A 16,154-nucleotide genomic window follows, 5' to 3' on the forward strand; every position below is an offset into this window, starting at 1 on the left:
CCGCGAGCGGGCGATTTCCCGGGCCCGCCCCCTTCGGGTCCCGAAAGCTAAAGCGTGGCAGGGGCCGGGCCGGGGAAGCGGAGGAGGCGGGTCTCCATAGAAACCTCCACCTGTTTCCGGCCAGGCTGTGAGAGATTAGGGGCTGTTGCCGGGGCCAATCTCAGCCAGTTCGCCTTTTCCCGGCGGCCCCTGCGGGAGCGGTGGGTGTTGTACACAATCATCATGGCGGCGGCCGGAGCCCCGGATGGTGAGTGTGGAGGGGGTGGCGGGCGCCCGGGATGGGCTGAGGTGAAGCAGGCGCTCCGGGGGGAATGCGGACTGGCGCGCGGGGGGAGTAGCCTGGCTCGGGAGCGGCGGTCCGGCAGCGTCCGGGCAGAGTCCGGTCTCAGGCCCAGCCCGCGGCGAGCGCCCACCCCCTGACCCCCTTGCAGGCATGGAGGAGCCTGGCATGGACACGGAGGCAGAGACCGTGGCGACCGAGGCGCCCGCGCGCCCCCTCAACTGCGTGGAGGCCGAAGCCGCGGCGGGGGCGGCGGCCGAGGACTCCTGCGCTGCGCGAGGCAGCCTGCAGCCGGCCCCGGCCCAGCCCCCTGGGGACCCCGCGGCCCAGGCCTCGGTCAGCAACGGCGAGGACGCGGGCGGCGGCGCAGGCAGGGAGCTGGTGGACCTGAAGATCATCTGGAACAAGACTAAGCACGACGTGAAGTTCCCCCTGGACAGCACAGGCTCCGAGCTAAAACAGAAGATTCACTCGATTACAGGTAATCCCCGTGGCGGTGACAGCCTTCCTCACCTCACCTGCAGGTGCCTAGGGTTTGCACGGTGCTGGGCCCTCGCGCTGGCCGCTTTCCTTGCATTAGCCTCCTCAGTGCTAACAACAGCTCTCCCAAGTAAGTACTGATGTGCCCATTCTTCATATGGGGAAAATGAGACCCAAAATCAGAGCTAGTAAATGGCTGAGCTAGGATTCAGGCCCAGCTCTGACTCTTAGGCCCAAGTTTCAAACTAGTGTTGCCCAAACATCTCAATAAAAATCACCAGAGGCACTTGTTAATTTTACAGTTCCTAGGCTCGTCCCGCTGGAGATTTTTATTCAGTGGGTCTGGAATGTGGCCAGGGATTATTTTTAGCAAATGTCTTAGGTAATTTTAATAAGGGAAGTTTAGGAAACACTGCTGTTGGCTTTCATGCTGGCCCCTTCACAGATGCTCCTGTTACTTAATTTTATCTCATTTACAGCACTTTGCCATCTGAAACGATTTCCTTTTTAAGCTTTCTGCATGTAGCTTGTAAGCGCGGTAAAAACAGAAACCTTATGGGTTTCTATATCCCTGAGGCCTGTGGCCTTAATACAGGAGTGATGGGATGGTTGAGAAATAGCTTGGAATGAAAGATAGCTAATAGTTATTGAACAATTACTGGATACCAGGTACTGCACTAGATGCTACATACTTGTCCTATTTCTTTGTTCTTAAAAGAAGTTCATGCAGAAGGAACTATTGTCATCTCTATTATGAGGTACTGGAGGCTCAGAGAGGTTGTAGATTGCTCAAGTGCCCAAAAGTAATTGGCGATAGAGCAGTATTCACTTTCACATCTGTTCAAGTATATTTTTCGTTTCTTCCTTTCACCGTCCTCTACCTTTTCTCAAGGTCTCCCGCCTGCCATGCAGAAAGTCATGTATAAAGGCCTTGTCCCCGAGGATAAGACGTTGAGAGAAATAAAAGTGACCAGCGGGGCCAAGATCATGGTGGTTGGCTCCACGATAAATGACGTTTTAGCAGTAAACACGCCCAAAGATGCGGCCCAGCAGGACGCCAAGGCCGAAGAGAACAAGAAGGAGCCTCTCTGCAGGCAGAAAGTGAGTCCGTCGTGTGGTTGTTAGTCCTGGGAAGTGTGAGGCTTTGTCCTCTCGAGCCTAGGCTGGTTGTATCCTCCCTAGAATAAGCTCCTTTTCGGACAGGGCCCATGATGGAAATTTATGGCAGCAGTTGGGTGCGGCTGGCTGTTGAGTGGAGGTGACAACTACCTGAGATTTGCATCTTTGTCTCATCTGGCGGGTCAGTGTGTCTCAAGTCTATCTACTTTAGGATAAGGCCTTTGTGAAGGCAGGCTTCAGGCAAGATATTGAAAGGAAGCAGATGTGGGTTTCTCTCCTCTTTAGTGCCAGAGAAAAATGCCACTATTAGAATTAACCCTCCATTTTGTACAACTGCTCACATTTGTTTTTTGACTTGTGGCTTCCCCCAAGTCAACAAGCCCTTTTCTGGTTAACGTTGGAAATCAATAGCTTTCAGAGGTTCCTCTGAAACTGACTGTTTCAGGAAGCCAAATGAAGCTGACTAGGGAGATAACAACACTGATTTATTTTTTTCCTTTCCTGGTCCAAGAAATGGGAGCCTGATTTTTCACATGCGCTGTTGCTCATTTTGAATCGAAGAAATCCAGCCTTGTTTTGTGCTTATTGTAACCATTCAAATTCTTTTGGTAATTGGGAAAAGTAAGAGTATTCACTGTAGAAGGAACTGGTTAGAAGAACCCACACTTACCCTTTAATCACCCAGCAAACCCCACTCGTTTTTATCGGGCCCGCTAACACTCTTAGTAGTGTTCCAGGAAAATAGATATTCTCAACTCAGCCTGTGTCCTAAGTAGACCAACTTGAACCAACATCAATTTTAGTGACCATAGGCACCAGGGCACATGGACAGCAGTGTGAGAGGGACACAGATTATGTTACAGGGCCATAATCCCTTACGTGTGCTTCCAAAACCCAAAAAGAATCTGAAAACCAGAAGTGTTTTTGACAAATTTGGCAGCAAAACCTGACCAGGATTAGCGTGAATATTCATGTTTTGCTCTAGAAATAGTAACATGTTTGCAACATTGTAAAATGACTATAAATCAATAAAAAATGTTAAAAAAAAAGTTTGGTGACAAGGTGCTACCCTAGACCCCACAAAGAATGTTACGTAGTGTACTTTAAAACTATATTACGTTTATAAAATCTTTAAAAATTTTAGATTTAAATAAATAAAGTCCCAAAACTTTTGTCCACAGAGTTTCAGATAAGGAGTTGTAAACCTATACTAACATCTAAAAGATATTTATTTGGACACTTGTCTCCAAATATGGAGTCATAATATCTTGTAACAATTGAGTTCATTCCCATTTTCCTATCTCCCTCTGCCACAGTGTATGAAATTATCAAATAGGAACATGTCAGACGTGAATGAGTCTTCCCACTGGTCATGCCCTTGGAGTATAACATGCCTCTTAAATACAGGTTTTGAGTTACTAATGGTAGCTTAACAGCTTAGAATTGTTCTCCCCAGTGCAGGGAAAATTTTTCAAAAGGTGCTTGTGAGGCATAAGTCAAATTAAGCTTCTAATGCATGTTACGTTGTTCCATTGATGCCAATTATGAGGCATAACATGGCCTAATGAGGGGGACCCCTCCTGGCTTTTCCTCTGCTTGTTCAGGGATCTGGGGCTGATATGTAGCAGTCAGGCAGTATTGAGTTTATTCCTGCAGTGGGTTTCTGCCATGCCAGTGGGGTTTGAGCTGGCTCATGGCCACCTGGTGCTTAAATTTAATTCAGTTGTTACCCTCTACCCACTCACTGCCCCCCAGGTCTAGCTTTACAAACACCAGCTGTACCTACAGAGCCCCAGGTGGAGAGGAAGCGAGACTCAGGCACTTGGGCCAGCCAGACAAGAGCAGTTTTAGGGGATCCCTGAGTCTAATTAGAACCCTTAATGAGCTGCTTCAGACTCCTCAGGTGGAGGTGGGGTTAGAGACTTCCCAACATCAGGCTGTAGAGTAATCAGCATTTCTCTCAGGAGCTGTGGCCATTCAAGCTTTCTGTTCAGCTGGAGTTGGGGATGGCGTAGTGGGGAACATTTCTGCGATAGGCCGAGTCTCCGTTTGTTGGAGAAATGCTCCTTCTATGCAGCTAAGCTGATTCCCAGCATCCTTGCAGATTTCTTCTGGAGTTGAAGTTGACAGAAATGGCTGCCGTCTTGCACCCCAGCTGGGGAGCAGGACCCTTTGTGGCTCTCTTGAGCTTGATGTTTTAATTCTTTCACTGGTGATTTTGGTGGAGGGGCAGGGGGAAGAGGAAGTAGAGTTTACTTGAATTAGCTATCTGGAAATCCTGCTGGCTCTAGAACTTTGATGTAGCTAATTGAAATTCAATAATAAGAATTCAGTTCCTCACTCACACTAGCCACATTTCAAGTGCTTACTAGTGGCAGGTGTCTCATGGCTCCTGTTTTGGGCAGCACAGATATAGAATAGTTCCCTCACAGAAGTTTCTGCTGGACAGCACTGCCCTGTAGTGTCAGAGGACATGGTCTGTAGACAGTAAAAGCTTTTGAACCAAAACATTAAGGCTTTCTTCAACCTCTTTTTTAGACTAGTAGTAACAGATTGAAATGCAGTCAACTGTTTCATCTGATTATCTCTTCTGACTTACGTTATAGCAACACAGGAAAGTATTGGATAAAGGAAAACCCGAAGATGTGATGCCGTCTGTTAAGGGTGCCCAGGTAAGCCACACTCCTTTGTGAGCGTTCTGAAAAGGAACCAGACTCCCCTTCTGACTTCCTGAGGTTCCTGTGATCACATCTTCGAATCCTTTCCCCTCTTCTTTTCCTGTCTTAGTTTGTTTCTGGTCCCTCCCTCTCTCACCATGCTCTTGTGCCTCCAGGAGCGCCTGCCAACGGTACCCTTATCCGGCATGTACAATAAGTCTGGAGGAAAAGTGAGACTCACCTTTAAGCTAGAACAAGACCAGCTGTGGATCGGCACTAAAGGTGCGTGCTGCTCTCACCCCTTCCTGGCCCACTGCCTCTGGCACCCAGCAGGGCTTGTGCTTGGGTGCCATTCTGCTTCTTGTTCTGAAGTCTCTCTCTCCGCTGTGCTTTGCATGCTCCTGGCTTTTGATTTTGCTCTTCGATGCTCACCTTCTGTTTGGACTCTCTTTCCTCATTCTTTTCAGTCTGATCTCAGGGCCAGTTCATCAAGTATTGACTCTTCAGTTGCAGCCAAAACCAGAAGTTCCAAACATGTGGCCTGAGGACCAGGTCTGGTCCACAGACAAGGGTTTTACGAGTTTACACATAATCATAAGGGAGGTTTCACTTCATCTGATTTTTTTTTTTTTCTTTTTTTGGCTTCTCTTGAAAAAAGCAAAAGAGCTAGCCATTCTGGACCGGTGCTCTCACATGGAAGCAATCCACTGGCGCCAAGGAGTAGTTCCGATGGACCCTGCTGCAGCCCTCACCACTTCATTTATCTTACACGTAGCCAGCTTTGTTCATTTAGGCCACCTGCCTGGCCCCTGTAGGTCAGAGTTTGCCCCTGGCCTAGGGACCTCCCCCTACCTCCCTGCCTGATTGCCCTCTGCCTCCCCCCACTTACCCTGCCTGTGCACAGTGGGTCAGGCTTGCTGTTTGCTGGGGAATGTCTCTGACTGTCCTCACTCTCCCGTCCCCCAGATGGTTCAAAGTCTTGCAGTTACATTGCAGAATTATCTGTGTCCCTTTCTTTGCCACTCTGTTGGGCCACTTTAGGCTCCTAGCATCTCTAAACTTGGTCTGTTACAGCAGGTTAACCTGTAACCCTGCCCCATCTATGATTTCTTCTGTTCTGCCCATCTTCTGTTCTGTTATTTCCTACTGGTTCCTGTGCTCAAAAATCTTGGGCCCTTTAAGGCTAACTTCAGATGCTTAAACATAGTGTCCAGTATTCTCAGCATTGGGGCCCAGTTTACATGTTTGATCTAGCTTCCTGCTCCACTTGCCCTGTGTACTTCAGCTGCATCACTCCCTGAGTTTCCCACCATGCTTTGCACAGCTCACGTCTTTGCTCATGCTCTGCCCTTACCTGGAATGCCTTCTTCACGTTCTTTGTTACTAATATACTCTTCCAAGGCCCTGCTTAACACACTGATCACCATGTCACCGAAATCTGGGTGACAGTTGTGTTTCCTCAGGGACACCCAATCCACAGTGGGTGATCAGCGTGTGAAGTGTCCTCTCCTGATGAAGCCTTCCCTGCTGTCTCCCCCACCCCCAAATGAATTGCTGCCGCTTCTGTTCACAGAACACTCATTGTTCTCTGACTTGTCTGCCCCTGTTAGATACCTGGAGTGAACCGAGCATGCCTAATTCACCTGTTTCTGGCCAGCACTGTAGGTACTCAGTGTTTGAGGTAAACGGTAAAGAGCAGTTTAGGGGATCTTATCGTCTGAGGTTAGTTTGGTTTCAGGGACAGGCCATTTAGTATGATTCTGCTTAAAATGGGACCAAAGTGTTAGGGAAAATAATTGGGGCAGAGGTGAAGGGGAGTGAGATTTTTATCATCTGAAATATGAAAATAACTTCTTGTTTTCAACCCTGTCCTGATTCTTAAAATGAACAAAGACCGACATGGCCAAAATGCTTGAGTTTTCTAACAATTTTATGATCCCTTGCTATAGTCTTCATTTCACATTCAGCTCTACCTGCATTGGCAAAGCAAGTTTTGCAGAATATTTAAGGGCTTTCCGAGTTTTCCCAGGGGCCTTTGAACTCTTCAGTAGGTCATTCTCTTTTGCACAGTCACATCATCAGTTTTCTCTAATTGTGAGCTGCCCTGCCTCTGTCACGGGTCCTCCCTTAGTCATGACCTTGCTGGTGATTGTGCTTCGTTCTCCATCATTGCACTGACTTGCTGAACCCCTGCCTCTTCCCAGACTTGCTGGAGGCAGTGGCTAAGGCTGATGGCTGGGAGGCTGGGTGCAGGCAAGGGAGCTGGATGAGGACTAAGTGTCCAAGTCCATTGGTTCCTCAGGGAATATTTTCAGGTTTTGAAGTTGGATAGAAAACAATGTCCTTAAGTGCAGGGACTAATGGAAACCTCCTGTGTGTGTGTTGGAGGTTTTACTTCGGCTGGTAGGAGCAGCCACCTTCCTGCTTTGGCACGAAGGCAGAGCTCTGGAAGAGTCTCGATGTGTCAGGGCTTCAGGGCTGCTGAAAGCCTCGTTACTCACCAGCTTTGTTAAAGAGCGTGGCCGGTAGACATTTATGTCTTCAGGGGTTGACCAGGGCCGGGATTTCCAATCCACACAGACCACTGTGTCAGTGAACCTCAGGCTCTCTTCTCACTTGTGAGCCCAGGAGTGCTGTCACCTGAGTGTCATAAGCCATCTCCTAGGAGGACAGCTTGTTCTGGGGGTTGGCTGCCAGCCACTGGCTTCGTCTTTCTGCTGGGCTGACCATCCCAGCAGCTACTTGGCCTCTTTCTCGACGCGGTGCTTTACTGAGTGGCACTCCAGGGCTCCTACTCGAGGCTTAAACTCTCTGAGGTCACATGTGTAGGAGGCAGGACTGAGCCTCAGGCCCAGCAGAGCAAGAAGAACGAGCCCCAGGCAGGAACTGGAACTGGTGAGCACTTGAAGCTGCCCTGGGGGAGCGTGCGCCCTGTTTGCAGGGAACTCGAGTCTCTAATCTAGTCTCTAAACAGCTGTCACTCAGGAATGTAGGCCCGGGATTGTTGAACCTTCTGCATTTTCAAGAGAAGCCAAAAATCCATACTTTTGTGTAAGATCTCTGGATAGTTCGAGATGGCTGGTGCTTAAAAAGTTTCCATCTTAAAGACGACTGCTGGTCAGGTTCTGCCTGTGGGTCACTGTTTTAGAGCCACTGAAAGTCAAAACCTGAATGAACATCTTCAGGTCCCTTCTCCCCACCCCGTTTTTCAGTGACCAAGGCCCACACGATGGAAGTGACATGTCTCAAGTCACCAGCCTACATGACAACCCAGGTCTCTAAATTCCTAGTTTGTTTTGGCAACTTTGTTGTTTTTCAGATTTTGCTTTCTGCAAAGGCTATAATGAGTCCTTTCCAGCTTGGTTTCACCATTTGCTGAGAGCCCCTCCCTGTCACTGAGGTGTCTGCTGCTTCTGGGTGGGGGTTCCTCTTTGGCAGGTGCCCCACACCTCCTGCCACCACCACCCCATCCCGCTGCACTCAGCCCACTTCCGTGTCAGCTCACTCTTTTTTGTGTGCCATCCTTAAACTTGCTGCAAAATGTCTTCTGACTCCAAGTGATAAGCAGTATTTCAAGTGTTAATCACAAGTGGTTATGAGTGTTCTAAGAGAACTTCTTCAAGTATGTGTACTTGGAAGGGTGGGGGATCAGGGGAGGAAACTGGGGGCTGGAGAGCAGGTAAGCAGGATCATGGGACAGAAACTGGTCTTAAAGCCCCAAGCATCCCCTTTCCTGTATGAGTCACAGGCTCGTGTGGTTGCCTCTTCTTGGACCTCGCAGCTCTCCCAGGCACCAAAGACCTCAGCCTGTGCTGGGCTTGGCAGTAGGGGTGCAGAGGAATTTCTTGGGTATTTATTAATCATCAGACTTTAAAGAATAACGTCAGGAAAGCTGTATCTCTGCTCTCAGAGACCTTTAACATACCTCTACCAAATCCATTTCCCCGTTTGCTCCTAAGACGTTCCCAACTCCCAAGCAGGGCCCGAGGTACCCATCCCATTGTCCCTAGAGGATAGGGGTGGCTGGAGTTTACAGTAGGTCCCACAGCCACCAGCCCTGATGAGGGACTGCTGAGTCACAGGAGTAGAGCAGGAGGGCCTTTGAATAATCACTGTAATCCCTCTCAACTTAGAGCGGACGGAGAAATTGCCCATGGGCTCCATTAAAAATGTGGTCAGCGAACCTATCGAAGGACACGAAGACTACCACATGATGGTGAGTAGCCCCGCGCCCGCTCCTGCTCCTGCACCTCCAGCAGGGAGTGGGCTTCTCACTGAGGAGACTCAGTGCTCAGAAGACGCACGGCGTTAAGACCCCCGTGTTGTCTTTATGTTCTTTAAACCTGATCTGGTGACCTATTCCGAGTTCTGTTCATTTGACTGCCCTGCTCCACCTGCCACCTTCCCGCAGTTTAAAGGGGATACGTTTTATCTCTTTTGCATCCGTCTTATCTGTAATATTTTGGTTTTAGACCAGGAAAATAAATATCAAGAGACGGAATGGCTTATGGGTCTTCATTTTAAATTTGTCTGTTGTATAAAACAAAACCTCCCACCAGCCTTGGCGTCTGTGAGGGCACCAGGCAGTTCCCTCCTGCAGTGGTGTTGCTTATCCCAGGGGGCAGCCGTCAGGTGGCCGAGGACCCTGCGGGGAAGGTGGGCTGTGTGGCCTGGTGCTGCATGGAGGTCTGCTCTAAGGAGAGCGGCTGCTCTTTTCCACACAGAATGCTTGGAGGCATTCTCCAGGTCTGTGCAGAACAGAGCCAAGGGCTCAGTGACGAGCCCTGAGAAGCTTTGGCAAACCCTTTCCATTTCCCAGCACTGTCGAAGGGGCCGCTTTAAAAATGAACTTCAGCCACCTCCCTCCGGAGTTGCTGTGACAGGGACCTGACCTGAGCGGTGATGGGTGCGGGCAGGGCCGCCTGCTGTGCTCTGTGTGAGGGGGCAGCAGGGGCGCAGCAGCGTCAGCCCGCTCCCAGGAGCAGCAGCTGGTGGTTCCCCCTGTGGGCTGATGTGCAGAATCCTCAGCACAGAGGGGTGCTGGAAGATCCAGGAAGAGGGGGTCTCTCGCTCTGGCAGTTCCCTCTGGGCAGACAGCAGACCCGCTGGCCCAAGGAAGCCAGCCAGTCGTGTCCCCTCTGCTGCCCTGTCGGGGTCTGTCGGCTCGGGCGCTGAGCCAGGCCAACGTGGGCACTGCAGTCCTGGGTGCGCCGCTCCTGGGTGTTCTCCTCCTGGGCGTGGTGATGGCGTCACGGGGGCTCCTTTTAGGCCCTCGGGCGGCCCTTCCATCCCTGGTCTCTCTGTAGTCTTTAAAGGATTGCAGATGATTTGTTTTGCCGGCTCAGTTATGTTTTTCTGTCTTAAGAGTTGGATTTTAATATTTTCAGCTGGACCCCTTCACTCCCTTTTGAAACATTCATCTCACCACTTCGGCCCAGTAGAATTTGCAGCCCCAGTTTTCAAGCAGCCTGGGAGAGGGATTTCAAACAAGTGGAGTGGACCGTTTTGGACATCTTTTAAGGAGGTGGTGGAAAGGCTAATGCCTTCACATTTAGTTTGTTTAGGTCAAATGCTCATTCCTCTCTGGAGTCATTGCTGGCAGAGGCAGGTTCCAATCACCCCTCTTTTTCTAAACTCCATTAAGTAGAACCTTTGCCTTGGTCTTAATGAAAGTATTTATTTCCCCTTTTGCAGATGCCATTTCACTAGCTAGATGAATGTGTCACAGCTCATCTTAGAGAAGGGTGGCTGCTTTTTCATTTTTAGAGAAATGTTAAGAAAACACAGAAATGAACCAAGAAACTATAACAAACCCATATATCCATCACCAAGAAGTGACTTTTGTAAAGATTTTGTAACTTGTTTTCAATATTTCTTTAAATAAAAGGAAAATCTACCAACAGTGAATGTCCCCATTGTCTTCCCCTCCCCCACTGCCATTATCATGACTTATCACGCAGATCCCCCATCTCTCTCTGCATTTTCACATATACCCATGACCAAGATACAGTATTGTTTTGTGTTTTTTCAGTTTTCATAAATGGTATCATGGTATGTATCGTTCTGTAACTTGCCTTTTTTGGTTCGACATTATGATCTGTCTGTATTAACTCTAGATTCAGTTTGTACCCTTTAAAAGGAAACCTAGTATTCATACGAGTAGGTCACTTTTAATTTTGCATTCCCTTACTGATGGGTATGTAGGTTGTTTCCAGGTTTTTATGATTTCTGACAGTGCTGCTTGGAACATTCACGTCTGCCTCCTTGTGCATGTGTGACTGTTTTCCTAGGGCAGTGGTTCTCCAACTGGCCTCTGGATCAGCAGTGTTACATCACCTGGGAACTTGTTAGAGATGCAGATTCTCAGGCCCCACTCCAGCCCTCTGGAAGCAGGAACTCTAAGGGCTGGAGCCCACCAGTCTGCTCTAACAAACCCTCCAGGTGGTTCTGCTGCCCTTGTGAGTTCGGGAACCACCGCTTTAGAATCGGCTATGCCTAACTCCCACCTTTTTACTTTCATTTATTTATTTGTGTATTTTTGACAGAAGAATGCTCCCCATGTGCACAGGTTTTTTCCCCCCTTCCCTTTTTAATTAACTCACTTCTCAGCCCTCCCCTGTGTTTGTCGTGCTGCCTGCTCAGTCTCCCCACCTCTGAAGTACCGCTTGGTTTTCCTTTTTCCCTTCCAGGCGTTTCAGTTGGGCCCCACGGAAGCCTCTTACTACTGGGTGTACTGGGTTCCGACTCAATATGTGGATGCAATCAAAGACACTGTGCTGGGGAAGTGGCAGTATTTTTGAAAGCACTTTCACCTCTGGCCCAGGAGACTGACCCAAAGTGAAGGACATTGCTGGGAGAGGCCCGCAGCATCCCTGGATTTCGGAGTTCTGGAACTTTGTTAAAAAAAAAAATCTAAATCCAATCTAAGGCGATGTGGTGACTGAAGCCAGAGGTGATGTACTTTCACCATTAGCTTAATTTTAACTTAAATCACCAGTTCCCTTTCCTGCAGTCAGCTTCATACCATTTTTAAAGTCAATATGGTGGAAATCAATAAATCTGAATTCCGACTATGTTGTGTGGAATACTCTTAAGTGTGTTTGAGAGTAGATCTACCAATTTTGTTTAGAAAGGATTGATCAAAAGCTTTCTGATTTCTTTTTTTTTTTTTTTTTTTTCCTCCTTTTAAGTGATTTCACCTGAAATAGTTTCATAACTCTTTGGTTGCAAACATTCGGACTGCGTTGTGATGAGTTGGGGGTGGGTTTTTTTTTTTTCGTATAAAATTGTATGCAAAATGTGGGGGTTAGTAAGCCATATTTCTCTGTCCATTGATTCAGAATGAATTCTTTCCCTTTTTCTTTTCTCACTTCCTAGATTGGAGTTTTTGTTTTAAGAACCCAAAGATGTCAGTTCCTCCTTTTGTACCTCATCACCGCTTCCTTTCCTGGCCTCCCTCCCGCCACGCTGCTGCTCGTGAACGCGCGGTGGGGGAGGAAGAGCTGTGGGTCTGGTCAGGGCGCTCCCGCTGGCTTGGTGTTTGCTGAGCCAAGGAGTGTCCCGCGGTGACTCCTGTCTACACGGCCCGATCTCTGGGGAGTCCCACTGCTGCTGTGACATTGTCTGCAGCCCTCACTGATTCGGCTTTGAGGCCCAGCCTGGCACAGGTGCTTCTTGGAAACCACGTCTCCCAGGCCAACAGAGGAGCCAGGTGGAAGCCAATGATACAGCCATATAGCCACAGATCCTTCTTTCTTCAGAATTTTCAAGAAAAATTCTTAAGCAGTCCAATGATTATTTCAGTTACACTTCTCCATTTGCTCCTTCTGCTCATGCATTGTGTTCAAGTGTCCTTCATCCCAGGTTCAGAGATGCTGCCTTTCTCAAAAAGACATCTGACCTAGTGGGTTGGCCGATGTATTTAAACATCAGAAATGGGATAAATGGCTGTCGTGATTAGCTCTCCCTCTTCTGGTTTTAGCCCTTACGTCCTTTGTACACGTGAACTTCCGTTGACTCTGACATGAGGGCGGGGCTCTTGGTGGCTGGTACCGTGTGCTGTTCGCTGTTGCTCGCTGCTGTCTTCGCCGTTCTCCTCTCCCTGGTCGCAGGCTCTCCTCGTAAGGTTTGGCGAGAGATGTTCCAAACTTCACATTTTGGATTCTAGGCTGTTACCCCTCATTCTGTGAAATGTATTAGCATGTGTTCGCCTGAGATGACTATTCCTTGTGAGCCAGTCTATGGTGATACTCTCTGCCCTTCCCTTCCAAGCTGTAGTTCAGGAATCCAGCCCATCCAGACAGACTCTTGCTTCTCATGGTGTAGCCACTGCCAAGTTACGCATCTAGGCAGGAAAACCTACTCTTGTTTTTCTGGGGGACATACTGTGTGTATGTGAAGCATAGCATCCGAGAAACTGCCTGTTGTTCATCCCTTGAAAAAGGAGCAGTAACTGTAGCTTCTCTGTCCTTGTCGGCCCACAGTTTTCTGGAGAAAAGAGTGCTTCTCTGCTACTTGTCCAAGCCTCCCTCTGCAGTTGACAGGCCTATAGAGGAAACGGTCACGTAGCAAGCAGAGCATCATCTCGGTTTGAGTACTGCCCTTTCTGTTGGCCAGCGTCCCTGTCCCAGAGACTTGTCCTGACAGTGCCCCCGTCCGCTCTTGTTCTCTTGCAGCAGGTCTCCGTCCCCAGGCGGCCGTGCCGGGCTGCCCTCCTCGCTTGCCCTGTCGGTGCGGCTGCCCGTGCCACCTGCCACCCTCCCTCCCAGCAAGACTGTGTGCCCTATTGTTTTGCTCCCTGAGGGCCAGACTGCTTCTCACTCAGGCTGGTGTCATTCCCAGATAGGACCAAAGCCTGTGTGAGCCTTTTTCTTTTAAGTAAAATGGTGCTTTTTTTCCTTACTTCAAGATACTATATATAAATAATGTAAATGACATCTTTTCGTACAGACCCTGTGTGAGTATTGCTTTTCAGAGCTCACCACATCTGCTGGAACAATCTTGAGCTCTGGCTCCTGACTCTGCACAGACACCTTGCTAGAGGCCCTCGGAGAGCAGAGTGGGCAGCACCAGCAGCCACTGGGAGAAGGGTTTGGTTTAGATCCATGTCGTGGTCACAGCAGTATTCGCTATTTTGTCACTCGGCCCTGTGAGTGGTCTCTTGGTAATTTTCTTACTGTCCAGGATGACTAACGAAATGAAATCTGTGTTAGCAAATTGAAATACTCTTTCCTCTTTGGTAGCATCACAGTGTTCATTTTTCCTCAGGATTATTATTTCTGTGCAGACCCCTCGCCGTCGGGGGTACAGGTTCTTTCCCTGGGGCATGACCTTCCTCAGTGGCCGAGGGGGCGCAGGTGGACAGGGGAGGAGCTGCTTCCAAGAGAAGGGCTCTGCTGTGCGGGGGTCTGCCATACCCTCCAGGCCGGGCGCCTCTCTGAGCCTTCTGCAGGGCTGCTTTCTCTCCTGGAGTTTGTGCAGGTGGCCCTCCTGCAGGGCCTGGCTCGCAGACATCATGCCTTTCTCTCCCTCCCTGAGCTGACTGGGCGGAGTGGTGACCAGGTGACCCCTGCTGCGGCCTGGCCCCCGGCAGCTGTGTTTCAGTCATCTGCTCAGAGAACTTGGAAAGACAGAGACTTCCTTGAACTCTTTGCTATTAAGTATTTTCCTTTTGACGACGGGTCTTTCGCAAGTAGCATTAGCTCTTTTTAAATGGAGGTGAACTGAGCTAAGGATGCACTTTGCTCCAATGTTGTGGACACAGTGGGCCTGGCGAGGCCTCCTTAGGCTCCTTCGATGCCGCTTTGTTAACGAGGGCCAGAGACTCGCTTTGCCACGTCTCTGAAGGTTGCCGTGTTCCAGCTGGCAGGGGCTTGCTTTCCTCTTACTCTCACTCTAACCATGTGCCTGGAGGAGCTGTCCTGGGCTGTTGCACTTGGCCCACCCTCTCTTCACCGGGTCAGGGAAGGGAAAGGGACAGACCCGGTGTGCCAAGGGCTGTGCGGGGGCAGCTTGCTTTCCACCCCATCCTCTGAGGACGCTTCTTCCCCTTGCTCCTTGCCTCTGCTCATGCCTATCATCTTGAAAAAGGATGGTCTTAAGGCTTTGTGTTAAAGTCATCTTCAGTTAGGACTGGTACCTGTTTCCTTACTGGGGCCTGGTGGCCGTTCTGAAGTTACAGGTGGTCAGGAGCCCTCCAATGTACACAACATCTGGTAAATGTACCTGCCAGACTGGGTGGTTCTACTGCTTTCTAAATTTCTAAGAACCTCTTTCCTTTTCTTTCTCAAAGAGCTCTGCAGAATTATTTGACAATATGCGTAAGTACCATGTTTCCTTGTGGTGTATGCTCTGTCCTGGTTTTTGTTTTTAAATCAAATGCCTGTTTGGGAGGAGATGAACGTATTTAGTCTATTAGATTTGCGCTGCTGGATTTTTTTAAAAGTGTAACCTTGATTAGCTGTCTTCTTGTTTACCCTGTAAGATTAGTCTATCAATTAAAGTTTGATAATTAATTGCGTCTCCTTTTCCTTCCGATTCTTCCTGCGCCTGATGTGTACTGGGGATTGACCAACATATGGAACTGGGTCTGGAGCCAGTTTTTGGCTGTCTGTGATGTACCATATTACTGTCTCATTTATTTGGCTTTAAGTATATCCAAATGTGTTCCTGCTGAAAACAGTTGATGAAGGGGTATGACTTTACTCCGTGTCAGTCAGACCGCCCAGCCCGGCTGTCAGCCTTGTCCCTGTAAGGGCTGTCTTCCTTCGCCTGGTCTAGCCACCAGGGATTGGAGGGTCTGCTGCCTTCTGACTGGTGCCCTGTGTGAATTCACCTGGTCATTTAGCATTTGAGGACATGTTTGATAAAACACTGAGATGAGCTACAGCTCCTGCCACAGGTTACAAAGACCCACGAAGAGGGGGGAGATCTGGTGCCAAAAATGGGACAGAAGCAGAGTCCTTGGCATGAAGAATGACTATAGTTTGTCAGAACTGGTTTTTGACCCAGCATCACTCCACTGGACCCTCTCTTCTCTTCCCCCTACTTTGTAAATGTTCCTGAAGGTTCTGGTCTCACACTGCCCCTTCCTGACTCTTTTCCATTTTCCCCAATACCTTGTAATCCTAAAGCAGTGCTGTTGGCTTCTTCAGATTCTGTTACAGGAGATGGAGGGCTGAGTGGGGCTGTGTACGTGCTGTCTGTTGGCTGATGCCCACCTAGAGGGTCTTCGGTCTGCACAGAGGTTACTTCTGGATTTTATCCCAATTCTGAACTGTTACTTCAGGCACCTTAAAATGAATGGGTATTTGGAGGGGGAGGGTATAGCTCAAGTAGTAGAGCGCATGCTTAGCATGCAGGCGGTCCTGGGTTCCATTCCCAGTACCGCCTCAAAAAACAAATAAACCTAATTACTCCCCCACATCAAGAAAAAAAAAAAAAGGCTGGAATGATTGACCCTCTTCAGATGGAGAATGAGATAAACTCCAGTAGGGATATCTCACCATACCTTTTGGGGAGATATCTTGGTATTTTCTCAAATGTGGGTAGCTCCCAGAACCCTTTCTACGACAGGAACTCCCCCGAGAACAGTCACTCAGACAGGAGGCAGGACTTCC

The 16,154-nt window shown here is 49.0% G+C and overlaps 1 protein-coding gene across 3 annotated transcripts; it reads left to right on the forward strand.

Moving 5' to 3' along the window:
* Positions 1-7: 7 nt before the first annotated feature.
* On the forward strand, positions 8-15,050 carry UBFD1 (ubiquitin family domain containing 1). Of its 3 annotated transcripts, none has more exons than XM_031433051.2 (7): positions 8-247; positions 432-761; positions 1,653-1,861; positions 4,486-4,551; positions 4,713-4,818; positions 8,670-8,752; positions 11,226-15,050. In XM_031433051.2, the coding sequence occupies exons 1-7, from the start codon at positions 223-225 to the stop codon at positions 11,334-11,336; spliced, it is 930 nt and encodes a 309-aa protein (XP_031288911.1). In that variant the 5' UTR covers positions 8-222; the 3' UTR covers positions 11,337-15,050. The 3 variants fall into 3 exon arrangements, with proteins under 3 accessions (XP_031288911.1, XP_031288913.1, XP_031288912.1); XM_031433053.2 differs by having other exon boundaries at positions 83-247; positions 10,231-11,313; XM_031433052.2 differs by lacking the exon at positions 11,226-15,050 and adding an exon at positions 9,924-10,224 and having other exon boundaries at positions 83-247.
* Positions 15,051-16,154: the final 1,104 nt, after the last annotated feature.

This window comes from Camelus dromedarius, chromosome 24, assembly GCF_036321535.1.
Source record: "Camelus dromedarius isolate mCamDro1 chromosome 24, mCamDro1.pat, whole genome shotgun sequence".
Classification (NCBI taxonomy): Eukaryota; Metazoa; Chordata; class Mammalia; order Artiodactyla; family Camelidae; genus Camelus; species Camelus dromedarius.

Coding starts and splice junctions, on each gene's coding strand:
- UBFD1 (XM_031433051.2), top strand. CDS start 223: ATGGCGGCGGCCGGAGCCCCGGATG. Junction 248..431: donor GGCGGCCGGAGCCCCGGATG/GTGAGTGTGGAG, acceptor ACCCCCTTGCAG/GCATGGAGGAGCCTGGCATG. Junction 4,552..4,712: donor CGTCTGTTAAGGGTGCCCAG/GTAAGCCACACT, acceptor TTGTGCCTCCAG/GAGCGCCTGCCAACGGTACC.